Here is a 26,035-nt window from a genome sequence, read left to right as displayed (position 1 = left end):
CAGCTTAGCTCTTGCTAGTGGCAGCCTCTCCACTGTCAGCCTCAGTATCACAATTAGATTGCCTCATCTGTCCTTCAGGGCTTTTTTCCTGGCAGATCTTCTGGTGGCAGTTCTTCCCCAGGAGGACCTATCACTCTGCCAGCACTTGCCCTGGGGCTGCCTTTTGTCTCCTTTTGCTGACAGTTCTGAATTCTTGTTTTGCATCTCTTCCCTTCAAGCTTGAAACTGTCTTTTTCCCTTAGTGTAGCTATCGGCTTCACTCTTCTTTTTGTCTTGTGTGTTTCAAGCTCTGCATCGTTAGTTTTCCATTTTGCCTAATCTACAGCAGCTCTTTATTGCTACAGTAAAAACTAAAATCACATTGATATAAAAACAGAGATAACTCCAGTAGAACAAAACTTTGCCATGTTCCACTTTCAATCACTTGCATTTCCCAATTCCTCCTCTTTCTAATGCTGGAAGCTATGGTAAAATACAGCTACACTTACAGAAGACTGGAACTGACTCTGTCCTGTGGATTTTCCCTATTCTGTAACTGGTGTACCTTGATACCCACTGTCACAAATAATCATGATGCCTCCTCAAAGAGCTGAATTTATTACCTAGTCTTCGGGAGCACTTACAGTACTTTATGTGCATGACTTTTTGGTAGCCCTCTGTCCCCCTGGGAGCAGACAGTAGCTCAAAGAATAAGCCAGGCAGCCTGCTCTGGGCTCTCTCCTCTGCTGTCTCTTCCCTCAGGTGTCATGAGGGACACCTGTGGCTGTAGCAGAAGCAGGCTGTTTCCAGGTTTTTTTGAATCCTTTGACACTTCATAATTACAGGCCTAGATGTACCTAGGATATATGCCAGATTCTCACTTGTGAGAATATAGTAGGAAACACAGGACAGATGACAGTATTGTGCCCCTCCCTGCCTTCCCAAGCCTACTGGTAGAAACAGGGTAGCTGGGACAAACCAAGCAAAATCTCTGTGAAAAGATCAGGCCCGTAAGCTGTGGGTCAGATGCCTCGATATAATACATTAACTCACTCCACAGTTCTTGTCGCCTGTCTCATGTGAAGTGGCATATGAATTTTTTCTGTGTGAAATGCTCTGTAGATGAGATCTAGAGACCTCTGTCCTTTGCTGGTGCAGCACAAAGTGGTACAAAATGGTGCAAATGGTAAGAAAGCATGCAATGCTAGTTTGCTCCTTATTTGAACTTGAACTCTGGGCAGTAGATGTATATGCCTCTTTCATCATGCAGCATTTCACTCCTTGTTCCTGGTTTCTATTTTATTTATGTTTTATTTATGTCTATATCTTGTGTTTAATAGTTTAACCCTTTCTGGTTTTTTAATCCATTTAGTTTTACTTTGTCTTTGCAGTATTCTTGCATATGTGGATCAAATTAAACACCTATTAGCACTACCCTGTAATTTTTATTCCTCCTTTATTAATACTGTTTCTCTTCTGTGACTGGGTTAGTTGGTGCTTAACACCAGCAAGGCTGCCCAACTCATTTTCCTTGAAATGTGGACTCAGTTCCTGCCCTTTATGAATGTAATAGGCTAAAAAGAGGAAATAAAAGCACTTTGGAGAGTCTCACACAATATCTAGGTGTGTTCACTCCTTCAGCATAGTGAGCTATTGCAATATTTGACTGCCAGTTTCAGTGTGATTAATTAATTCACTGAGTGTAGACTGTGTTAATCAGCTGTTATGACTGACTCATACACACATTTCACTGTGAATTTTCTCTTTTGTACTTAGTGTGTTCATTTGCATGCCATGTTTCCTGCAAGGATAGTGCACCTCAGGTCTGCCCTATACCCCCTGAACAAGCCAAAAGGCCTCTTGGAGTAGATGTGCAAAGAGGAATAGGAACAGCCTATAAAGGTTATGTCAAGGTAACAGTCTTTTGTTCTTGGACAAGAGAAGAATACTTAATTTCACTTAGAGCTCTACAGCATGGAACCTCTAAGTATGTTTAAACACATCTCCTAAATAGTGCTAAAGCCTTAAGGCTTTGTGTGCCATCTATGTAACTTACTTAACCTTCGTTGCTTTAGATGTGGGAGAAACACTCGGTTTTACTGCAAGAGCTGCAGGTTAGTAGATTAGTAGCTACAATGTTGATAAGCAGCAGGGAAAAAAGCAAAAATGGTTTAAGAAATAATTTCTGTCATTGTTTGTGTAAGCATAATGTAAAAGGTAAACTGTCCTACCATTTTGGCATTGGTGGAATATCCAAGCCTAATATCTTTATACAAGTCTTAATACACTTTTACAGCTGTAACAAGGAATGGTTGAACTTAAAAGAGGAAAAATGATTTCTTGCTTACTTGATATTTTTCATCCTATTTTGAAGGACAAGTAGAATGTGTTCTAATTCCGTTGATCTAAGTATAAGCTTTTCTAAATGTCCTGCTTTCTGTGTCTCCTACATATGCTTACATGTATTAAGCAATCAATTATTTACCCACAGGTCCCAAAGCCTACAGGTGTTAAGAAAGGGTGGCAGAGGGCTTATGCAGTTGTCTGTGACTGTAAACTGTTCTTATATGATGTGCCTGAAGGAAAATCCACCCAGCCTGGAGTTGTGGCAAGTCAAGTGTTGGATCTCAGGTTTGTATTGTTATGACAGAGTAGAAATCCTCTCTACATTTTTTCTCAACAGGAGTATTTCTTTCTAGTACACAAGAAACTATAAGATTTTGAGAGCTCTGGTCTAAGAATATTTGTATATTCTGTACATAAACTGCAGCTAAGTTTAGGCTGATCAAGTTGGCTCAACAAGAAACTACTTTTGTGACTTTATAGTCAGTCACACTGCAATCACCAGTATTTACAGCATTAGCATGCTTCTTCCTGCAATTCCAAATGCATGTAAAAAGCAAGTGTATTTTGGTAGATTGCTTTTCCCATGCACTCTGACCCCAACATTGAGTCACAGATCATCCCATAGCCAGTAAGTTCAGGAATGATAGAAAAATTGAAGTAGTCTGCAGAAAAGCACCAACTCATTTACACTGCAAATGGCTCTGACCCTGCCTTCTCACAGGAGTTATTACTTCATGGGGAACCATCTGAACCAGTGAACACTGTCTGCCAAAGATCTGAGACTTAGGTTGATCAGAGTAACCAAGGAGGTTTTTGTATTTCAATTTATGGAAATACCAAGAAAGTGTAATACCTTTTAATGTTACAGCACCTTTGTACCTGTGTTGAATATAAAGTTTGCACCTTGATTTATATTTTTTCCAGACAGTAGTACCGTGGGGTTGCACCAGTACTGCTGTGCTGTTCTCACACTCACTGGGATCTGTCAGTGTCAGCTCTCTGACATGCTGGCAGCAGGAGCAGGAACATGGAAGTACTGCAAATAGCAGCATTCACATTAGTGCATTGCTTGAAGCAACTCAGCCAGATCCTAATAAACCAACTGTCCCATGCTTTATCTGCTTATTGTAGCTGCCTCTTTGAGGCTGTCATCTGAGGATTCTTAGATGTTTTTAATAGATGCTAACCACCACAGCTATGAATTCTAGCATGGACAAGTTTCAGACATTAGTGTCATCTTTGCACCAAAATTGGCAATTATGGTGATCAACTTGGTCAAATTCAGTTTAAAAAGGCTAGTGTAGACAAGCCCTCTGGGGTGGAGCACTCTGAAATGCAAAAGTTGTTCTGATGTCTGTTTATTTTACTGTAATAGAGAATAAAATCTAGCTGTTTTGAAAACACTTATTTGAAACCCACAAACTATAATTATGTTGCCAAGAGCTTTTTATGTGATTTTTCTTTTTTTCCAAAGGCCCCTCTCTTGCTACACATTGAGGTATGAATTATTAATTTCTAATGTGTCTGCTGGGCTGGAAGAGCAATATTCTTGCTTCTAATTGTAGAATAGGTGTGGTTGGGACACCAAAACTACAGAAAGCCACCCTGCTTAACTTCAGGTGGACTGACTTACACGTACCAGATGCTGTAGAGACATAAGTGAGGCTTGTGAGTTGTTTGGGTCAAGGATAGTTAGAGCATAACAAAGCAGCTGTGGCCTCTGTGCGGTGTTAGGAGATTGCAGCCTATTGAAACAGTGGTGATACCCATTAGATTTTGCTGAATAATCCTAGTGTGTGCTTGTATGTGATGCTCTTGTTTCTTTTCTCACTAGAGATGAAGATTTTTGTGTGAGCTCTGTCCTAGCATCGGATGTAATACATGCAACTCGTAAAGACATCCCTTGTATATTCAGGGTATGGCTACCAACTGACTCTTGTAGATAATATCAGTTAAATACCAGTGTTTTGTTTTGATAAATGGCATGTACTATCCATATCTAATGTTGATTAAGTTATGTAGAAGTGTAAGAATTTACAAGGGCTGCTGAGATACGTAGAAGAACAATATGGTGCTCCTCTTATAAGTGAACTGTAAAGAAAAAAGTTCTCCTTCTTTAGCTGCCGCTTCGTATATGAAGTTTGGCTTTTTTTTATTTTCTTGACTATAATTCAGTGTATTTTTTATATCTTTTTCCATTGCTATTACCAGATTCTGTTTTTTCTTGCCTAGCTTTGGGCTTTTGCATTAGGAACCAATGCTGTAACAGAATATTCTGAGACTGATCTAGTTTGCCATATATTGTCTTGTATACAAGAAATACATTTCAAACTTTAGTTTCCTTAATTTCATATTTAAGTATAGTAGGAAAAAATAAAATAAGAGAAAATAATTAGCTGAGTTATCCCCTTCAGTGTATGTTCTATTTGAATACTGTATTTTGTTTTTAACAACAGGAACTTAATTCTTATGTTTTATGTGAATCATATGAAATCTGGAATTCTAAAATGTAGAAAGAAATACATTAGTAGCCAGTATCTATATTCCCTTACATTTGAATACAGAGACTCACTGTTTTCAGCATCTATGATCTTCATCCATTTAGAATCAAGTCAGTCAAACATGGAAAACAAAGACCTGTCAGTCAATTGCAGTCCCTATCATTTGGTCCTTCAGGATTGTACTTGGCAATTGTCTTTGCTACTTGACTGCCTCTGTGTCTCTGCTTTTCTGCTTTTTTATAAAAATATTTTCTGCAGTGAATTTTCATACTTTGGTTTACTATTACCTTTACCTTAAGTTTCCTCTTGTTTCTGTTTTGGTTTTGGGGTTTTTTAATTCCCATCTGCCTGCTCTCTTCTTAAATTAGCAAACATAGAATACTGTAGGAAAGGACTTCTGAGGAGAGAAAATATGCTGTGCAGAATGATGGTTCATTCATTTAAGAACAAGGCATCCATACAGTTTAGCCTGCCTGACTTGCTGCTCTAGTTTCTGCCTGCAGGTTTTAACTGAAAGGGTATCTAAATAATAATAACCATTTTTGTCAAATATCCCTGTGTAAAAATACTTGTCTGGATAGACATGATCAAATATGTCCATGGTTTGATCAGATTATCCCCTGCTAAAGAGATGTGATGAATTAACTGGAAGCTTGATGGGCGAATATATCCATTTAGGTATGGGACCAGAGAAGCTGCTGCATTACACCTCTTTTCTCAGTTCTGTGTCCTCCTTCAAAAGCAGGAATTTGTAAAACTGGAAACCACTAATACCTGATGAGAGAGTCTCTTTTCTCAGTTTCATTTAGTTCTATATTTGCATCTTGCTGACACAGTCGCATAGAGTAGCTTGTACACAACAGTTAAAACTGTTAATTCACATCATCTGAGTAAAAATGTGGTCCTTCTTTTGTGTGTGTCATTGCACATAACACATGATGATACTCGTGGCCTGCAAAAGACAGATTTTCATTTTTTCTGGATCTTCCAGCAGCAGAAAACAATACCAGAATGCTGCCAAACACTGAAATGTTCCCACCTCTGACCCCCCATGAATTCAAGAAGAGTAAGAATTTCTCTCAGATTCAAACATTTCTCCTTGGTAACCAGTTTTTAAAGCTGGATGTTAGGCCATGCTGACATTCAGACACTGCAGTCTCAAGTGCTGCCATCGACACACATTTTTAATAATAGTGTAAGAGAGTTGTCTGTGTGCTAAGCTGAGTGCTTCCACAGCTTAGCAGTTCGAGTTAAGAAGCCTTGAGTTTCATAGCAAATAATGGATTTTTGTATGATGAATAATGCTATTTATATTATGACCAATTGCTCACTTTTTTTTCTTCATTTGACTATATGTAAGCTGCCACCTTCAGAAGACTGAGGAGTAATACATGGTGGTACTTCAAAGGGAAAACCATTGCTGGAATCTGTTTTGGTGTTGTTTTCTAAGTGTATTATCCATTATGCCTCCATCTGTCTTTAAAATATTAATGCTTTATTACAGTTTAGATAGGAGCAAAGCTTTACGCAGAGTAGTAAGAACTATGAGCAATTGCAACTACTCAGTTCTTTCCCTACCTCCCTTCACCTTCATCTTACTTCTGAACTTCTGTCTTTTACATCCTGTTCTTTCCAGTTTACTTTCAGATACATTTTATCTTCAAGATGAGAGTTACTCTTACTCACTCTGCCAGGAGGTGTGTGTGTGTGTTGCATTACCACAACATCCATCCTTATGATGAGTTTCTTATCAAGGCATGTAGGCCGAAGGTCTGATACTCCATGTTACTGCCTTCAGATTTGCGCTTTTATACCTCTTGTTGCTTTTTAATGTTTAACTGTTGTTATTCAGAGTCTGTGGTGAGAGATGACCCTGGCTGTTGGCCTGTTTGTCTGTGGCTGAAAGTGTAGTTCCCATGATCCCACAAACCCTTCAATCTCTTCATAGAGTACAAAAAACCAAATATTATGAATTACTGAGGCCATTCTTCAGGCAACAGAAGTTCCTGGATAGTTTTTCTCTTTAGAACACATGCTGCTTTGAGATCTGTGGGATGATTTAGCTGAAAATTAAGTGAAGCCACAGTGATTTTCTTTTAACATGGGGACATGGGAGAATGCAGTACTTCAGTTTCAAATATTGCTTTCCTCCAGAGCTTTGAATGCAGATATGATGTGGTCTTCCCCTGAACAAATATTTGGAAATTTAGGTAACAAAATCAAAATCTACAAGAACTGATGATAGCAGTGCCTTTGGGTTTAAATGCATCTGGTTTGCAAAGTATGTGTGTCACTTTCAGTAAGTTATGGGTGGGTGGGAGGGATCAGGACAAACTATGGTATGCCACTGAAATTCCGGTTCAGAGCAGGAAGGAGCCTTTTACTGCCATGTATTGATTATTGTAGCATTCCTTGCCCATATTTTAGGATTCAGAATATTAAAGCAAGACTAAATACTTGTAAACCAAACCACTGTGGCTTGTGCAGTGGTTGTTTTTTGGTTGTTTTTTTGAAGCACCATGGCTGTGTTGGCTGTGTTGTGCATACCCCTCAGGTATATCATTCCATTGTCATAAGAAAGTCTACTTTATTTTCACAGTTCTGTGTGATAAAAAAGGGCTTTTATTACTTTAACTAATTTCACTGTCTCTGTCTGTTTAAAGGTGACAGCTTCTCTCTTAGGTTTGCCTTCAAAGTCTTGTTCTCTACTGATCCTGACAGAAAATGAGAATGAAAAGAGAAAGTGGGTTGGAATCCTAGAAGGGTTGCAGTCTATCCTGCACAAAAACAGGCTGAGGAACCAGGTTGTGCATATTCCACAAGAAGCCTATGACAGCACACTGCCTCTTATTAAAACAAGTTTAGCTGCTGCTATTGTAGGTATGTTTGTTTTAACTTTTGTAAGTGTTAAGGTGTGAAGGTTGTTGGAACTTTTAGATGGGCTTCTATAATGACAGCACTGACGCCTTGAAATAAATTCCTCAGCTGAATTCCTTCATAGGAATTTAATAATGGACAAAAAGTGCTAATCTTGCATTGATATTCAGGTTTCTTCATCCACTTGGAGTAAATAATACTGCTGAGTTGTTCAGCAGGTTGTTCTAGCAATATGGTATATAGCATGCTTTTGACAGGCTGTGTGAGCTTAAGCAAAATTGATTTGCTGGTGAAAATCAGTTTATGCAGAAATTTTTTCAGCTGTTCAAAGCAAACAGCCTGTTTTAAAGATCAGACTAATTGTATCTGAATTAATGGCCTTTTTTTCCCCTCTTGGTTTAGATCGAGATAGAATAGCAATTGGTTCAGAAGAAGGGCTGTATGTGATAGAGGTGACCCGCGACGGTAAGTTAGGCCGTAATGCATGCAGCAATTACATACAGAATTATGAGCTCCATAACTTTTACTGCTGCTGTAATATAGGTTGCACATGTATAGTAAGTATTAAGCACTCAGTTAATTGATGAGAAAGAAAAGTGAATGTGAGATATAAGCACTAATTTGGTCATTATCGTTACATTCAGTTGACTGGCAGAAATTAAAGGGATGAGGTACTGGGCATATTCTGACACATTCTCACTTTAGCTGTATTCCCACAGCAGGTAGCAAAATGCTTCAGCACACAGAGCATGCACAGCACACACAGTTTGTAGACTTTCTTTTAAAGCCTCCATGTCTCGTTGTCTGTTCGTTCCAGAAATTTGGCAACCACTCTACATTCTCTTTCAAACTGATGATGTCCAAAGCAAGTGATTGGTTGCTCCTTCCCATTATCTAATTCCTTGACTCTGTGCTTCCTCCTATACCTGCTTTTTCCTTCCTGTTCTTAATGTACTTTGCCCTCTGCCTAGGGAAAATGGGATCAGTATAGTCTGTTATTCCTGCAGTCTTACTCTGTCCATTCCAGAAATTCACACAGAGCCTACTTCGGGCACCACAGGAAAGCATATGCTGTGTAGTCACTGGGCAGCACAGGCATATCCCTCTACTGTTGAGTTATTAGGCATCACAGGGAATAGGGGAAGCATTTTCCTCTTTATTTGGATATACTGAGGACAAACACAAATAACAATGGGAGATTTGCCTTGGTATGGTAGGGAAAGCATGGAGGCCAGAAGGACATGAGCATGGGGATCAGTCAGGGTCAATCCATACAAAATGCAGTTTTAAACATGGAAAAGCAGAGAACAAGTCTGGTTCACCAATGGACAATCTTCTTTCCACCATTCCTTTGCCCTTGTCTCCTGGGTCAGAGATTCCTGAGTGCTAGTCTTGTCAGTGATTTCCTTGATTCCTTCTTCTGTGTAATTTAGTTTGTGGCTATTTGAAAGTTGGATTTTACTCATGCTAAAGCTTGCATTTCAGTGTAAAATAAAGCAGTGAATATAGGCTTTTAAAGACTTAACTTTCAAAATTAAATAACATCAGGGATATGGTTTTGGGTCAAAAGAAAAATGTTATTGCTTCTTCTTGTTTAGAATAAGACATTGCCCAGTTCCAGGAGAAATTGCTTTATACATGGATACAGCAGATACTTGAAATTCTTTTTAGCAGTAATGAATGCCATTCCTTTGAGTTAACTTCCAGTCGTCACGATTCTTTGGTTAGTTAGATATAAGCATAACTTGAGGTGCAAATAATTCCAGGGATTCCAGTACCGTTTCTTGCATAAAAGAAAGTTGTAAATTTAATTTGAAAGGTCATTTCATAAAGGAACAATTATCTGCATCACCATGTCATATGTAAATGTGAAAATTAATTATCAATTCTGGTTTTAAGTTGACATGTTTAGCAGGAGTTTTCTATGGCCAGTTCTGTGTGTTAATAGCATTTTTATAAATCATAATCTGTTTTTCATTTTATGGCAGTTGTAATTTTTAGTGTTAATTAACTACCAGCTGTTTGTAGCAAAGGTCTTTGGTTAGAGTATTGCTTAATTCTTGACAAATAAGCTGGAGTTGGAGCTAGGAAGAAAACCATTTCTCTGTGGCAAAGCTGGTTATTTCATATAACATTTCTTAAGACATTTCATCTATTTATGCAAGTGGGGGGATACCACAACAGCACTTTGTGATTTAAACAGCTAAAGTCTTATTACCAAGTTTACAGAATTTGTTTACTTGGCTACATTACTCAACTGTTACTGAAAAAAGGCAGAGAATTTCAAATTACTAATTATCTTTTTTTTTTTTAACCTACGATTCACAAATATTTTTAATGCATTCAGCTAGCAGAAAAATTAAAGTTACAATTTCATTTAATTGCTTTATGCTTATTAACTTCCCTAGTTTAGAATTGCTCTTCTGTTTCTACCCCACAAAATACTCACTGCTTTCTTGAAAATTCTTGTGTAGACAAGATCACCAGAGAGCACACATTGCACCTAACCCCCTGCCCTTAGCTGCCTCTAGAGCCCTGCTTTAAAAAAAAATGCATCAAACAGCAAAACTCCCCATGGGTAGCCTGACTAGTCCTTGCTCTGAGAAGGGTTTTCCTGGTGCCTGTCCTAAACCTCTCTTCCTGCAGTCTAAGCCCATTCCTTCATATCCTTTCCCCATCACACACAGCATTTTTTTGCCTTTCCATATATGTGTTTTACACCCTCTTAACTGGACTGCTTTTGTGTCTGGCTGAGAGATCTGCCAGCAGTACAGCATTTTGTATCCTCACTTATCAGGATTAAATACTTCATATTTCTTGTCTTTATATTCTGCTAATTTGGTCTTCCTCCAAAATTCACTGAAGATGCTGATGTTTTCCTGAAGGTGGGACCCATTTCTGAAGATGCAGCATCTTGCACTGTACAGATAAAATTATATAAAAAAAATTTCTCCATTTATCCTGCATGTTAAGCAACACAAAAAACTTTGTTTTCCCACAAAGCGTTGTTGAGATATTTTTTATGAATAGAGAGGGTTACAGGAATGCTTTGTTTCACTGTTTGCTCTGAGAATTAATAACAGAGAATCAAACGTGTAATAAGTGCTCTTCCTCACCTGGTACACGTCTGTGTTTAGATTAATTTTCAGGCATGACTGTGTAGCACTGCCGTGTTTCCAGGCCTGGTGGCTCTCCTGTTTAACTCACAGCAGTTCTTGTTTCCTTTGCAGTGATAGTCCGAGCTGCTGACTGCAAGAAGGTGTACCAGATAGAGCTTGCTCCCAAAGAGAAAATCATCATCCTCATCTGTGGTCGGAACCATCACGTCCACCTTTACCCATGGGCCTCTCTGGATGGGTCAGAAGGGAACTTTGACATTAAGCTTGCAGAAACTAAAGGCTGCCAATTGATTACAACTGGAACACTAAAGAAGAGTTCTTCTACTTGTTTGTTTGTGGCTGTCAAACGACAGGTTTTTTGCTATGAAATTCACAGAACTAAACCTTTCCACAAAAAATTCAGTGAAATTCAGGCTCCAGGAATTGTACAGTGGATGACAGTGTTGAAGGACAAGCTCTGTGTTGGCTACCAGTCTGGGTTCTCTCTGTTGACCATCCAGGGAGATGGACAGTCTATAAACCTGGTAAATCCTAATGACCCCTCGCTTATCTTCCTCTCACAGCAGTCTTTTGATGCCCTTTGTGCTGTGGAGCTCAGTAATGAGGAATACCTGCTTTGCTTCAGCCATATGGGAGTTTACGTCGATTCGCAAGGTCGAAGGTCACGCATGCAGGAATTAATGTGGCCTGCAACTCCTGTTGCCTGTAGTATGTATATGTTTTTCTGTTGCCATATCCCTGTTGCTGCTTTACTTGTCTAAAAATACTCAGCATTGTATTCAATTTTGCTTCGGTTTGTCTTTGAATATCGAGTGTAAGTTTTGATGAGTTAACAGACACATGTTCTTCCTGGTGGTAGTTGCGGACTTGGAGATCCTGGATGCTGCAAGAAATGCTCTGTCTTATTACAGGACACAGAAGAATAAAGAGTGGAATGCAAAATAATTTCTACAGAGAGTAGTCCTGGATGCAGGACAGTGCAAGGACTAGCTGTCTGTGAAATTCTATAAAGATTTTTGATCACTTAGAGAATATAAATGTCCAGTTGCCTGTAGGGTGTCTTCTGTGTTCTGTACTCAAAGTACAGTAGAAAGTTGAAGAAGAAATGTAACTGCAAGTCTAAAGGTTCATAAAGATAATAAGAGAGAAAAATTTTGGCAGAAATGGTAGCATTTTTTCTCCTTTTGGTTTTAATTTTAGGGGGCAATATCCAAAAAGAGTATAAATGGAGGGTAGTATTTGAACCATTCTCCTTGTTTCAGGAGCATTGGTTATCAGCTTGGTAGAACAGAGGTACATGCAGAGCGTTTTTCAGTATTCAGTAGTCAAAGGCAGTTGGTGATAAATCTGGTATTCGAAGCTCAAATAGCAATTAAAATTTTTTGAATGATTGAAGGCAAGAAATAGCTTTTTGTTTAAGTAATACAGCAAGGAGTTAAGTGCATGTTGGTTTGATCAGGCCAGGCACTAATAGGAATTTGTTTAATTTTATTTGACTTGAACTGAAATTGTTTGCTTACTTTACTCTGACCTAGTTCTGTACATAAGTCTGAAGCAAAGTCCCAAGGAAACAATGTAGTGGCAAATTTACTTTAAAACACCATTAGGTAAAACTAATGTTTCCTTTTCCTTAATCAGCTTTACAGTTTTTTGCATTTCAGCAAACTAGACTTGCTAGTTAATGGTTTTGTCTGTTATTATTAGAAGTGTTCTTACTGTAAAGTATTTTATAACATTTTTGTATGTGCAATCCTGAGTGGTGCTGGCCTCGGGCTGTTTTTGTAGAAGAAGCAACATTTTCTGCTGCCAAAGGAAACTGAATTACTTCCCTTTTCATTAGACTTGTCCTCCCTCCTCAGTCCTAGTGTCTGTAACTAGTGATGGTGGCTTTTTTTAACTATCCCATCAGGAGGCTGTAAAATTACAGAATGGTTTGGGTTGGAAGGGATCTTAAGGATCACCTACTTCCAACTCTCCTGCCGTGGGCAGGGACACCTTCTACTAAACCAATTTTCTCGAAGCTCCATCCAACCTGACCTTGAACATTAGCATGGATGGAGCAGCTTCTTCCAGAGCTTCTGTGAACAACTTGTTCCAGTGCCTCACCACCCTCACAATAAAGAATTTCTTCCTAATACCTAGACTAAACCCAGTCTCAATTTAAAGCCATTTCTCCTTGTCCTATCACTCTGTGCCCTTGTAAAAACTCCCTCTCCAGCTCCCTTGTAGCCTCTTTAGGTACTGTGAGGTGCTGTAAGGTCTCCCCAGAGTCTTCTCCAGGCTGAGAACAACTCTCTCAGCCAGTCTTCGTAGGAGAGACCAAGAAAGTGGAAGTGATTCTGCTGTGCTAAAGTACCATGTTGTAGAGAGGTTTTGGGATAAAACAGAGAATTTGTGTCTGGGGCATTCAGTGCCCTTGCCCTGGGAGAAGGCAGGGTGAGCACTAGCACAGCTCTGTTAGCCCAGGTGGCCTGTTGGGGTTGGCCCTACACCAGCTTAGTTCTGGTGTCCTGTGCTGAGCCAGTGTGGGTGTGCTAGGGCTGCTTGGCTCCCGTGCAGCCTGGTGGAAAGCCTCGGAGCCAGCTGGTCTCGAGGCTGTAGCGTGGGCAGGCCCAGTGCAGGCACTGACACGGCTCTCGGGGAGCCACTTGAGATCTGGTCAAGCTCATCAGCTCTGACTGCCAAGCACCAGCCTTGGCTACAGATGGTGTTTCTGCCTGATGCTCAGTTCTCCCTCTTGATTTGAACATCCAAGCCAACTAAGACCACATGTAATAATGCTTGACCATAAATCGCTTTTGTGTTACATTTTTATGATAGCTGTCCAAGGCATTCTTAGAATGAATTTAAAAAATAGCACCACAACTGTACTTTAGTTCTTCTAAGAAGATTCTGTGATGTGTTTAGTGCCCTACTGGGTTATTTTCATTTTGTTTATTGAAGCATCTTCTCTCTATTAAATCCCTTAAGTTTCTAGTAACTGCTTTTTACATCAGGAGACAGTCTTTACATGAGCGGAAGCACATTGATACAAAGCTCTACAGATCTCTGCTTTTCGTTTGACCTAAAATAAACTTGTCTGCTGATGCCTTTTATGCTTTTAAAAAAAAAGTTGAAAAGAGAAAATGAGTTATAGGCTTTAAGCGTTGTGACATTTTTCTGTCAGCTTGATGAAAGCAACCCATACATGAATATCTAAAGCTAGAAAATTGTAAGCAAAAGAGGAAGGAAATTGAGAGCAGATCTGCATCATGAGGTCATGACCCAGCTCACAGATGGTGGCTCTCTCATCTCCTCTGCACACAGCAGATGTATAGTTGGTTTGCTGCTTCTGAAATGAAGTAATCCATAGCAAAGCTAGCTGCTCAGTTCCTACCACCTAGCAAATTTGTATGCATCTGAAAACTTCAGATGCCATTTTGCAATTTAATGAAATGGCAGTGTGAAGTTTTAAAAAACATTGAGAGGGTCAAAATTAAATCTTTCCATGATGCTGGTAGTTGTCATTAGCAAATCTATTCTCACCAAAAAAAAATCTGTTTTAAACTGGGGCTTTGAAAATGTTTTTTAAAATGTATCTTGCATGTAGTGGAAAACTTGTAACTACTGAAATCTGCTCAAATATTTGTCAGTTCTGGACTACTGAAATGACATTAGGGTTTTCTGTTTGTTTTCAATCAACACAGGTTGCAATTCTTCATATGTAACAGTGTATAGCGAGTATGGTGTTGATGTGTTTGATGTTAACACTATGGAATGGGTCCAGACTATTGGCCTGCGAAGGGTAAGTAATTTTCTTTGACTATTGAACTTAATTGGGTTACTGTCAAATGAGTTGTTTCTTCACAGTGTATGCTAGACTTGAGGTAATTCTCTGTCTCCTTCCTCAAAACAGATCAGACCATTAAACATGGATGGCACACTGAACCTCCTTAACTGTGAGCCTCCAAGGCTAATATATTTCAAGAACAAGTTTGCAGGTGAGTTCTGAGTAAGGGGGTAAGTCAGAAACTCATTCTGACTCAGTAATTTTCACCATGTTACCTTCGCACTAGATGAAATTGGCATTGGATGTGTCTGGGTCAGTGTGTACCTCTGTATGTGAAACTGCTTTGTGCTGTTACAGCAGGAGCTGGCCTCAGTGTACCAGAAACGTCTGACAACAGCAAGAAGCAAATGCTTCGAACCAGGAGCAAAAGAAGATTCGTATTTAAGGTTCCTGAGGAAGAGCGGTTACAACAAAGGCGGTAAGAATTTATTTGTGGTACATAACTGAATATACATGATGACATGCAGAGACTGGGAATGCTAATAGTAAAAATCACTCTGTTTTTTTTAGGGAGATGCTTAGAGACCCTGAGCTAAGGTCAAAGATGATTTCTAACCCAACGAATTTCAACCACGTGGCTCATATGGGACCAGGAGATGGAATGCAGGTCCTCATGGACCTCCCACTGGTAAAATACATTTATAAGGGAGGGATATATATGTGCATTTGTTCTTGCTCACAAAAGCTGAAGATGAGCTGGATGGGCTCAAGTATTACCTCTGTACCGAATTCTTCTTTAAATCCTTTTGAGAAAGGTGAACCTTCCTGCTGTGCAATGCTTCTAAATCCTGTGCAAGGAAATACTGTTAGCTGACTTACGAATGAGACACTGAAAGACAGTTATCACTGCCAGGAGCTTGTTAGTAGTTTTGTAAATAATCAGTCTCTCCTCCTTCCGTTTTCTTGTTTGTCTTCTTAAAATAACAGAATGAATTTCCTTTCCCCTCATCCTCTCAACATTCTGCTCTTGATATCACCTCCAACAGGCTTTGAGCACGTCTATCCCATGAGCCCTATCTCTGCTGAAATCTCTCTTCAGAGTGACCATTCCTCACTGCAAGGCTCCCCTCTGCTTTCTTCCTCTTCCTGTCCCTCCTCCGCTTCCCTAGCAAGGGTAGGAGTAGCTACAAACTGTTAGGAACTGGAATATGGTATGCTTGTGGCACTTCACCAATTTTAGAGCAATAACAAGGGGAAAAAAACTGATGCTGGAGGTAACTAAAATGCATGCTATTTGCAGTGCTTTACAGCATTAATTTTATTTTGTATTTAACCAATACAGCACTTTGTGAGCTATTGTAATGTTAAATCCACAAGAGGAAGATGTGAAGGTACACTTTTTATGTTCTGTATGTACCCTCCGTTTTCGAGCTGTTAGTCAGGCTTTCTCTTGTCTTTCTCAGATAGTCCAGATGTGGGTCAGGCATTTGTCATTTTAGCAGGAGGAGGAAGGAAAGCAGAGCTGCTAAGTACAGTCCCTGCCCCTTCATAGAGGGATTGCTGGCTGACAGGTTCCAGTGGCTGCTATGGGGCTTAGTTCTTTCTCTGTCTTTCTCAGGGTTTGTGTCTGTTACTGAAAATATGTGGATGTGGTCAAGTAAGTTCAGTTTTTCTACCAACACGGGGTTGTAATAGCTTCAAAAGCACAATAAAGTTTTCATGAGTAACAACTTCTCGTTGGATAGCTTTTGTTGCTGGCTAACAAGGTGTTTCATTTCAACTGCAGAGTGTCCTACCTCCTGCACAGGATGAAAAAACCTGTCCATCTTCAGCTAACCTGTCACGGCAGCAGCAGCAGCAGAGAAACAAAACCTACATCTCATGGCCCTCGTCAAGTAAGACTGGGAGCAAGCTGGTCACTTCTGAGCTGTAATCTGTGGTGTCAGCAAGAGGTGTAAAGTGCCTTTTGTCCTTTACTCTCTGCAGGTGGCAGTGATGTGGGAGCAGCCATGCCTTCCCGAAGTATGTCCGACCCTGACCAGGAGTTTGACAAAGAGGTAAAACAGCTTCTGTTAAATGGAGACTGAAGATATCCTGTTGACGTAGATTGTTCTCTTCTTCCAATAAATTACATTCCCAAGGAAATACTTCATAAAGACATTTATGGAGATGTTTTCTTTCCACAAGTGTTTTTCCCAGCCTGTAATTTATATTTGCAAGTTAGATATGCCAGCACAAAAGCAAAGCTGTGAAAAGATCTTCTTACGGTGATATTTTAAGAACTATTATGTCTTCAATTAAGCTTTATAGGCAACAGAAATTTGACTAATTGATGAAATGTCCTCAAAGCTCCTAAAAATGTTCTCTGGGATATTAGCATAGAATAGCAAAGTAATATGACTAGTTAAGTAATTTTCAGTGCTGCCTTAAGGAAGACTTTTTGTCATATAACTTGAGAAGGAATCATATCTATAATACATAGAACTGCTTTTAGCGAGAATAAGAGTATGTGCCAGTAGTCACCAAACTTAAAATGTCCTGGCTCTACAAAACTGGTGTTCCTGGATCTAAATAGAGAAGACAGAGGATTGTTGTTTCCATGATTTATCATATGTATTCTTCCCAAGCTTTGCTGAAGCACTGTCTGTGCAAGTAAAGTGTTAGGAATTATTCTTGGGAAGCAAGTGCCTGATAAAGATCTCTTTTAGTGCTTTTTGGTACCCAACTGTGGGCCCATATAATGCTCTGAGTTTTGAAGCATGTTTTCGTGAAGCCAGACTTTTGCAGGATGCCTTAGCACACGCCAAGTCCAGAGTTCTGATCACACCTGTGGTCTGACTTCTTTTGTCACCTTCAGTTAGCCATTAAAAGCACATGAAAGTGGGGATCTCTAAACACAGGTATTTTTGAAACAGTCTTGGTTTTCAAAGGTGGTTATGATGGACTATGTTAGTTATTCTGCACACCCTTCCCAAACTCCACTATATTCCATGCTGTAATGGTAACTGTTGTTTGTAGGCACAAGTAGTGATAGATTCTGAAGGGGTTTTTTACCATCTTTTCTCTTTTTGGTAGCTCTTAAAATTTCTTACGACTTCTTAAATTTAAAAAATAGTAGTTTGTAACTGGAAAGAGGCTCTAATAACACCTTTTGGCTTTATACTATTTCCCCCATGCCTTTTGGCTTTATGAACTGGATCATGTCAGGATAATCTTGCTATAGATTATCTTATTACTGTTCAAGCAATGCAAAATCTTTTGAACAGCATTCTTTAAGGATGCTACCTTTCAATCTATTTGCTAAGTATATATTTCCCTTTCTTGAAAATAACTTGCTGCAATGGTACCAGGTTTTTTTGTGCAGTATTTCATTAGCTGTGAATGTGTGCAGTGCTCAGAGTTGTAACACACCAAAATAGTGGGAAGCTTGCCAGCCATCCTGTTGAAGTGAGACCAGCCTGTGAAGGCAAATACCCAACAACTAATATAACACTGGGGAAATAACTGTGGATAGTCTTCATTAGATATTAACGTAGGAGGTACCCACTAAGCATATTCTGTTTCCAGATCTCCAGCCTGAATCTTGGCAGCCTTCACTCATTTGTCAGACACTTCACAGGCTTGTTGCTGTTTTGTAAACAGTTCATACACGTGTTTCTTTCCTCCTCACCAAACTGAAGATGATTTGACCATGGTTTTTAAATGTTTACATGGGCAGATAAACCTACTCCTGGGCTATAAAAATTGCCTAAAAATTGCAGGCTGGTAAATTCTGAACAACAGTGAACAGACAGATGCATTCCATCAGGAAAGCTTTGCAATGGCTAAAAGAGAGGAGCCAGAGATGTAGCAATTTCCACATACTTTACCATAATTCCTGTTGCATCAGAAGGTCACCTTTGGGACTGCACTAGAGACTGTTCATGGTAATGGAAGTAGTTGCTTGAATGTTCAACTGTGGAATTAATCTAATGCACACTGCTTCGTAGGTGTTGCTCACCCTCATTTTTAAGTGCATTTGAAAGCTTTTGAGTGTAAAGAATTCACTTCAAGTAAACATAATTTTTTTCATGTTTCTCGTTAACAGCCTGATTCAGACTCCACCAAACACTCTACTCCATCTAACAGCTCAAATCCAAGTGGTCCCCCAAGTCCCAACTCTCCTCATAGGAATCAGCTTACGCTAGATGGACTGGACCAGTCGACCTGTGACGCATAATGCCACCACTCTCACCGTTCCAGCTCCGGTCATCCACTACTCCATGGTGTTCAACAGCAGGGCAAAGCTGTCTCAGATGCTAGTGCCAAGACTGACACAGACTCTCTAGTGTTGTACAAGAATAATTATATATCCAGATTGTAGATACAAACTATGGAAATGAAGAAAATTCTTAACTAATAGCGATTGAGCTTTTTATGCAGAATTGTTCACTGCTCAGTTACAGTTGATTCCCTTCTGCACAGCTGTGACACAGTTTTATTGCATAGGAGCATTTAAGGCCACCAGTAAATAGTCTTATTCTTATGGTGAAAGAGAAATAGAGAGAGTTACTGATAATGTTGCTACAGTATCAGGAATATTATTTTTCTATAGAATGATGTAATGTCTGATTAGCAGGATATCCTTTTAGACAGAATTTGGACTTCTAAATAGGAAATGTGAGCAGGTCTAGTTACATCCTCAGATGAATACACTCTTCCCTTTTTCCCGTAACTGTTTTTTTCCTAAATCTTAAGGAGAATGGTAGGAAGCTGTAGGTTGTTTCCAACATCAATAGAATCACCAGGAAGTCAAAGACAAGTTGGTTATAGTTTTGTGGCCTTTTAATTCATTTAGCCATTACATATACAGCTGCATAACTGTCTTTCTATCTTTCTACCAACTTTTTAGTCTTGTACATAGGACTACTGCCAGTTACCTCTTTACCCATTCCCTGCTTTTTAGTCCTCATCAATCAGTCGTTAGTCAGGGCTTTAAAAATACTGGTAATTACGGCTGTGAAAAAAATTTTACTCCTAGTTCCTGCCTTTCTCCTCCTGAGAAGTTGTTTCTCCTGGGTTTTTGGTGTAAGGACACACTACGCTGTTCAGCTAGCAAGCCTTCTCGTGGACACATTGCCCTCGGAGTCTGCTTGACTACGGGACTGTATCGCACTAAAACATCAGTCTGTTCATTGGTTACCAAAGTGGAACGTGAAGGATGTGTAACTGGGGGTGCTGCTTTTCTCATTAATTGTATCCTCACCTGCATGAAGACCCCATGATTATTAATCAAGTATTGATCATGTAGAAAAATGCACAACACACTCCTGTATATTTTGCGATGGCCCACGTGCGGTGATGTTTTGCTTGTATATTTAATCTCATGCTTCCATGTATTATACATTTAGTACTCAAAGATTTGTGACCATGTTTCATTAAAAGCTTGTAATTAATTCAGTGGCTGGCATATCCAGTTTGTCATTGTCACACTAGTGTGCCTTCTGTGCCAATTTTATGACAGTTGGATGTCACTTATTTAAAATTCAGTTTAAATGGGCTAATGATATACCAATGGCTAATGTTCTTTTCTGAAACACTGTATAGGACGTGCACTTATCTTTAGTTTAAACTGAGTGTTCTAGTCAACATTTAATCCTGTTATGTTAAGTGTTCGACAGTACTTGCTCTTTTTCTCAGATTCTTGATAAAGGGGCTCAGTTAGAGCTGGACACTACTGCTTTGGGGGTTTTCTGGTTTTTACTTTTTTAATGTAAGTCTAAGTCTTTGTAATTATTGAATTGTGAGAACATTTTTGAACAATTTACATGTCAATAAAGCAGAAGAGGGAGGTTTTAAAGTTTACAGTCGTCTGTCTTGACATCTGAAAACAATCTACCACTGACACTTGCTTCAGTCACATGGTAAATTCACTTTGTTCACATGGACATTTTACATAAACTGAAGATATTTTGGAGCTCTGTAGCAAACCACTCCAAGAAAGGTGAATGAGTGTTCAGAAGCAATGGAAGTGCTTTTGGTGGAATACAGCGCTGAAATTTTGTGCCCTCAGTTTTAGAGTTGTCATTGCATTGATTTGCTGGCCCTATTAATTCCTTTTAAAATGATTTATATGACTCATTCCTTATGGCCAAAGCATAGTAAGGAGGCTGCAGGATCTATTTATGCATCATAAGTATCATAAAACAATAAATACATTTCACTTGTTGTCAAAGCAGTACTCCCAAAGAAAGGCTTAGGAACGTTTCAAAGATTGGTGTGTGAACGGTGCAGCCTTTCATATACGGGATTTTTTTAAAGATCTCCTCATGCTCTGGTATGTGAGCACCATAAAGCCCACTGTAGCTAGACAGTGCCAACATCTCCTCTAGGGTGTCCTAGGTAAGCATCCCTCATCCCTTATGGAGTGCCAAGTGTTCCTGAATTGTTTCTTGGTTTATCTTGCCTTTCACAGGAAAGGCCGAGGTGGGTGTTTTGGACCCCTGCTGTTCCTTGCCTGGCCCAACCTACCTGAGCAGGCTGGGCTGGGTTGGCTTGGGAAAGTGCACCCACACTCTGCCCTCGGGATGGGGTGATAGCTGACAGGAGGTTTGAGGGCTGTGTGCCGGAAGCCTTCTCACAAGTATTCATGCTAATCAGCCTTTGACTTTTAAAAAATATTTCTTCTGCTCTTGAGCTGATTTTTCTCTGCACACTGAGGACTTGGGATGACAACAAAGTCTTTAATTATGGGGGTATTAAATCATAGCACTCAGCAGTGCCAGGGCTTGGTTATAATTTAAGCAGGAGAACGTTTCTAGAAAAATAAATTAATTGCTCATATGAATACATTATTCTTTTTTTTCCCTGCCTACGTCTGGGCAAGCAGAATTCCTTCCCAAGTCCTCCACCACAGCCCTTTGCAGACCATTTTGGCCCTTATGGATTTTGATTCTGGTTACCTAAAGAGACCTCTTGAGCCCTCAGGAAAATTTTCATAAATGCAAAAATTCAGGATGTGAAATGATGCTCTGACAATGCACTTTCTTATCCCTGGAGGCTACCAGTCTAGGATCAAAAGTGAGGAATTGAGCTATGCAAGGAATGAGGGTAATTTGGTCTCTGCCCATTTCTCTGCTCATTCCATTTTCACAGAGGCATGACATCAGGTCCTGAAGCTGGAGTGGTGGGTGTACCACTCACTGGAACAACTGGTCACTTCTAGCACGTATCTTTGCCCCAAAAACTGAGTATTTTGGAATACATCATGGTGTCACTTGCCACCCAAGATGTAAACTCATCTGCCACCATCTCTCTCTACAGAACAGGTGTGCTGAGAATAAACAGCTTCCTAAATAGGTGCAATCTGCTGGAGAGGGGGTGCATTAAAAGCTCGCTTTATCTTTGCAGGAAGTGCTTAACATAGCTAAGGCACAAGGAGGGGACTTCAATGTGGAAATGCTGGAGGTGCAGGCACCCTTGTTCTGCACAGCGCCAGATTGGCATCCCTGGGAGAAAGCAGATGTGTAAAAACCTTGAAAGCTGGCACTGGTAGCCTAAAGCACTGAGAAGCAGGAAAGTGTTTGAGGGAAGAGATGACTGTGGGAGTTGAACTGCACCTTGAGGTGCAGTTAAGTGAAGTATTAGTCAAAGGAAGGTGGCATGTCATGACCAAAAACCTTGTCTTGCTGAGTTTAGCTTATTTTGAAAGAAAAAGGACACATGGTGTTCTTGCATGCCAGGCTACTGGAGCATCTTGTGTTCCAGTTTGCACCATCTGCTCTGGATGAAGCTGCTCTGGTAGGCAGAAGGGAGGAGGACAATCCAAAAAGCAGTGTTCACCTGCCCAGCCCTTGCCATCCACTGCTGTGGCAGCAGCTCTGACCGGCCTTCTCCTGCCTGTTTGCACGCCTGTAAATGTGGCTCCCCTCTCCCCTTCTCCTTAACATCCCTCCTTGGCAGCCTTGGGGCTCCTGGCAGCTCATGGAGCAAGAGCTGTGGCCACTACCACCCTCACCCAGTGGAGGGCAGCCCCTTCCTACAGAGTGAGAGCTGCTCTCGTGGCCTGGGCTCGCTGCTGGCAGGGCAGCGCGTGGGGCTGGAGGGGCTCTGCTTGAGGGGAGGGGGTACCATGGGCACAGTACCGTGTCAGGAAGGCAGGATGGGAGGCACAGTGCCAGCGCCATCTCACTGCTTGCAAAATGTCCTAAACGTTTTTGGGGACGGGGGTGATGACGAGACCAGGCATCAACTGCAGGCCTGGTGTGGGATGCCCAGGAAAGCCGAAAGTTGGCAAGAGCATGTCCCAGCGGTGCCTGATACTTGGGCCAGCGTTGCCGGCAGGGTTAGCTGAGGACAGGAGCAGAAGACAGCAGGACGTGCTCAGCCAGCGGGAGCTGCAGTGCTGTGCTCCAGCCAGAGGAGGAACATGGACTCAGGAATCAGCCCCTTCCCTGTCCTTGCAGCAAATATTTTCCCTGCTCCCCAATAAGCTGCAGCGCTTTTTTGTCATCTGACTGCACAGGTTCATGCAGGTTTATTGGTGCTTTCGCATAGTTAAAACCCTCAGATCTTTTTCAGCCTTGCCTCCTTTGCTGTTTCTTATGCAGCCCCTGCTCTGCGGTCCCGTGAGGACGAGCAGTGCAAAGCCCTGCATGCTGATGGACACAGCCAGAGCTCAGCTGCCACCCCGCAGTGCCTTGGCCAGCTCCTGCACTCCGGTGAGACCAGCCTCTGCCAAACGCCCTCCCACCGCTGCTACCTCCTGCTAAAAGAGATATAAAAAACTAAATTCATTGAGCCAAGTCTGTCTTTAGGCTTGGGGATATTTTGAGGACTCTGCCAGTCTGAATCTGGGTTTGCACAACTTCTGTGAGCAGCTGACTCATGCAAAGGGAAGGCACTGTGCTACGAGTTGTGTCCATTAATAGTGTGCAGGTTGCTTTTCCCATTGAGACCCTGGGAAGCAATGACTCCTGAGATCTTGCCATTAACACTAATGCATTTTGAATTAGTCTGTCGCAGTGGGGAACCCCTGACTCTCAGGACCAGAAGCAAAACAAAGCCTTCAGGTGCCCAGACGTGCTGCGCACAGCCTCGGTGACATGAACCACCCACCCAATGTGCTGCTTACCAAAGATGCCTGTGAATTAAATTCCTTGTTTAGGCAGGATCCCAGGAGACACCCATGTACCAACCCCCTTTGCGCTGCCCTGCCTGCACCGTGGGCTGTCTGCGTGCGTCGGTGTGCAGCAATCACGGATACAATCATGGATACCGCTGTTTTTCCAGCAGCTGTTGGTCCCCAGCATTGCAAACTGACTCTGGTGCTTCAATTTTTTTCTGCAGAGCTCCCCCCTCCCTGCGGCGCGTTCTGTACGAGCGAGCGGACGTGGCTCCTGAAGGAAAAGTACAGACTGTGCTCTGCCCGTGCACTGACAAAAATTGATCTCTGCTTTAATTAAAGCCTCTATTGTAAGTGACCTCGAGCTGCTAATGCATTTTAAAACTGAAGCTTTGCCAACAGCAAATCCATACACGCCAACACACAGGGGTGACCAGGTGGAGATTCCTGCCACAGAGTGGTCTGCCTCCCTCTGTGCTAGTGATGTGTCCCAGGATGGTGTCCCATTCCACAAGCACACACCTGCCCATGGCTCACCCTCAAACCCCTGTGTGTCCAGGCAGGACACTGAGCTGATGTCCACAGCTGCTTGCAGGGGAAGGACATCATCCTGACACCATATTGTGCAATGGTCCCTGTTGTAAATGATTTGTCTTTTCTCTCCCTTACTCCATGGCCATGGGATGCTCTTACCTCTCCCCTGCTGCACACATTGTGGGGATGCAGCCATCGAGACCCCTCCCAATCCTCACATCACAATCCACACTCCCAATGAGCAAGGTCCAAAAATAGCCAGGGAGGGAAGAAATTCACGCTGAGGTGAGGGACCAGGGGCTTCCTGGGGGACACCCTTGAGCCCCTTCCTTGTGTGGGCAGTGCTGGTGTGATGGGCTGCCTGGTGCAGCAGCCTCCAGCGTGCAGCACTGCATCAGCCCCAGAAAGATAACTCCTGTGTGTGTGTGTGTATTTGAGGGCTTGTGGGCTGGAGGAGACTCAGTCACCTGCAATGAACTGATGTGAAAGGGGAAAAGAACACAAAAAGGCCCTCACAGGCAGAAAGTAGGGATGTAGCTGGTGAAGCATGCGAGTGCTCTCACAGGCACCATGGTAACACCATGGCTGCTGAGCTGCACTGAGCCCTGTCCAGCCTCGTGGGGTCAGCAGGAGGGCTTGAGGTGGGGGCTCTCCCTTGGGCTCACGTCACAGGAGTGACTGTGTGTTGTGTGGCGAGTTTTTGAGTCCTGCCCCTGGGACACTGCTCCCCACAGTGATGCACTGGTTGTAGGACCACGGGATGGTGGGGATTGGGTATTCCCAACCTGCCCATGTCAGCTGCTGCAGGCTGATGGCTTCCTCTGCTTTTTGACCTGGCTGGTGACCATTTCACCCAGCAACAAGTGCCTGACAGATGCAGCAGAAACTCCTGCCCAGGCAAGTTGCTTTTCATCTCAGTACTGGCGGAGGAGCGTCCTCAGGAGAGGTATGCATGACAAAATCCCAAGGGTGTGTGTGTCCTGAGCACAGGACGACTTCTGGCTCTCCCCCTCTTGCAAATTCACCACAGCAACCAGGAGCTCAAAGAGGCCTTGCTCCCTGCCTGCCTCATGCTTTTGTCCTGCCTGTTTCCAGAGGTATCTCCAAGGGCAGGGCTGGTCCCACCACCACATGCTGCCTGTTACCTTTGTCAGGGCTCTGATGCACCTAATTATCAACTCCCAGGCATTTGAGAAGGGATTATGTCTTCCAGAGACTACAACAAAATATTATAAACTTAAAATAGCTGCTTCCTTATGGAATACGCCAACAGACCCTACTGAACACCCAGTAGAGTGTAAATTTGCATCCATTTGCATACATATCCATAATTTCAGCCTCACACATCAGCCCTGCTCCATAATGATGCACTGCATGACATTGTGGGCAGATGAGGGTCTTTGACACAGGCCAGGCATAACGAGGCCCCTGAGTGCCACTGTCCCAACCCTCATCAGAGATGGGCCAGTGTGATTGTCCCCAGCCCTCAGCTCCTGCCTGCATCCCTCCCCAGGGACCCTGGCATCAAACTGCTTTCCCCTTGTACCATGAGAAGACTTTCTCACCTCAAGGAGGAACAGAATAAATCCCCTAAAGGGTCCGAGAGGGTTTCTTACCTACCAGCCCAAGCACAGAAGGAAGGAACAAGCTCCAGAAGCTTCCCAGAGGAATTGTTTGCTCAGGACTGCACCTCACCAGCACCCAGTGGATGGGAGTGAGAGGAGGAATGGGAACCCTGAGCAGAGATCCCCAGCACTGAGCACACTGCTGGAAAGCAAAACAACCTTCCAGCTAATGGGTCCAGGAC

General features: G+C 41.8%; 1 protein-coding gene across 19 annotated transcripts in view; it reads left to right on the top strand.

The window, feature by feature from the left end:
* CDC42BPB (CDC42 binding protein kinase beta) overlaps positions 1 to 20,433 on the top strand; it is a 92,842-nt gene extending 72,409 nt beyond the window's left edge. For 6 of the 19 annotated variants that reach the window (XM_042048161.1, XM_042048168.1, XM_042048173.1 and 3 more), the window contains 15 exons: positions 1,756 to 1,892; positions 2,471 to 2,610; positions 3,800 to 3,823; positions 4,160 to 4,241; positions 7,490 to 7,706; positions 8,106 to 8,168; positions 10,934 to 11,530; positions 14,509 to 14,606; positions 14,718 to 14,802; positions 14,949 to 15,069; positions 15,162 to 15,279; positions 16,210 to 16,248; positions 16,378 to 16,486; positions 16,578 to 16,648; positions 18,679 to 20,433. In XM_042048161.1, coding sequence (XP_041904095.1) covers positions 1,756 to 1,892; positions 2,471 to 2,610; positions 3,800 to 3,823; positions 4,160 to 4,241; positions 7,490 to 7,706; positions 8,106 to 8,168; positions 10,934 to 11,530; positions 14,509 to 14,606; positions 14,718 to 14,802; positions 14,949 to 15,069; positions 15,162 to 15,279; positions 16,210 to 16,248; positions 16,378 to 16,486; positions 16,578 to 16,648; positions 18,679 to 18,810 — 2,033 coding nt within the window. In that variant the 3' untranslated portion in view covers positions 18,811 to 20,433. The remainder of the gene's footprint in view (positions 1 to 1,755; positions 1,893 to 2,470; positions 2,611 to 3,799; positions 3,824 to 4,159; positions 4,242 to 7,489; positions 7,707 to 8,105; positions 8,169 to 10,933; positions 11,531 to 14,508; positions 14,607 to 14,717; positions 14,803 to 14,948; positions 15,070 to 15,161; positions 15,280 to 16,209; positions 16,249 to 16,377; positions 16,487 to 16,577; positions 16,649 to 18,678) is intronic. The other 13 variants (XM_042048164.1, XM_042048171.1, XM_042048166.1 and 10 more) reach the window with 6 other exon arrangements.
* The last annotated feature ends 5,602 nt before the right edge of the window (positions 20,434 to 26,035 follow it).

Source organism: Corvus kubaryi, unplaced genomic scaffold (genome assembly GCF_017639235.1).
Source record: "Corvus kubaryi isolate FWS band 111438036 unplaced genomic scaffold, C.kubaryi_AGA036_p1.0 66, whole genome shotgun sequence".
NCBI lineage: Eukaryota > Metazoa > Chordata > Aves > Passeriformes > Corvidae > Corvus > Corvus kubaryi.
The sequence above is the reverse complement of the archived record's forward strand: the minus strand, read 5'-3'. Positions and strand labels throughout refer to the sequence as shown.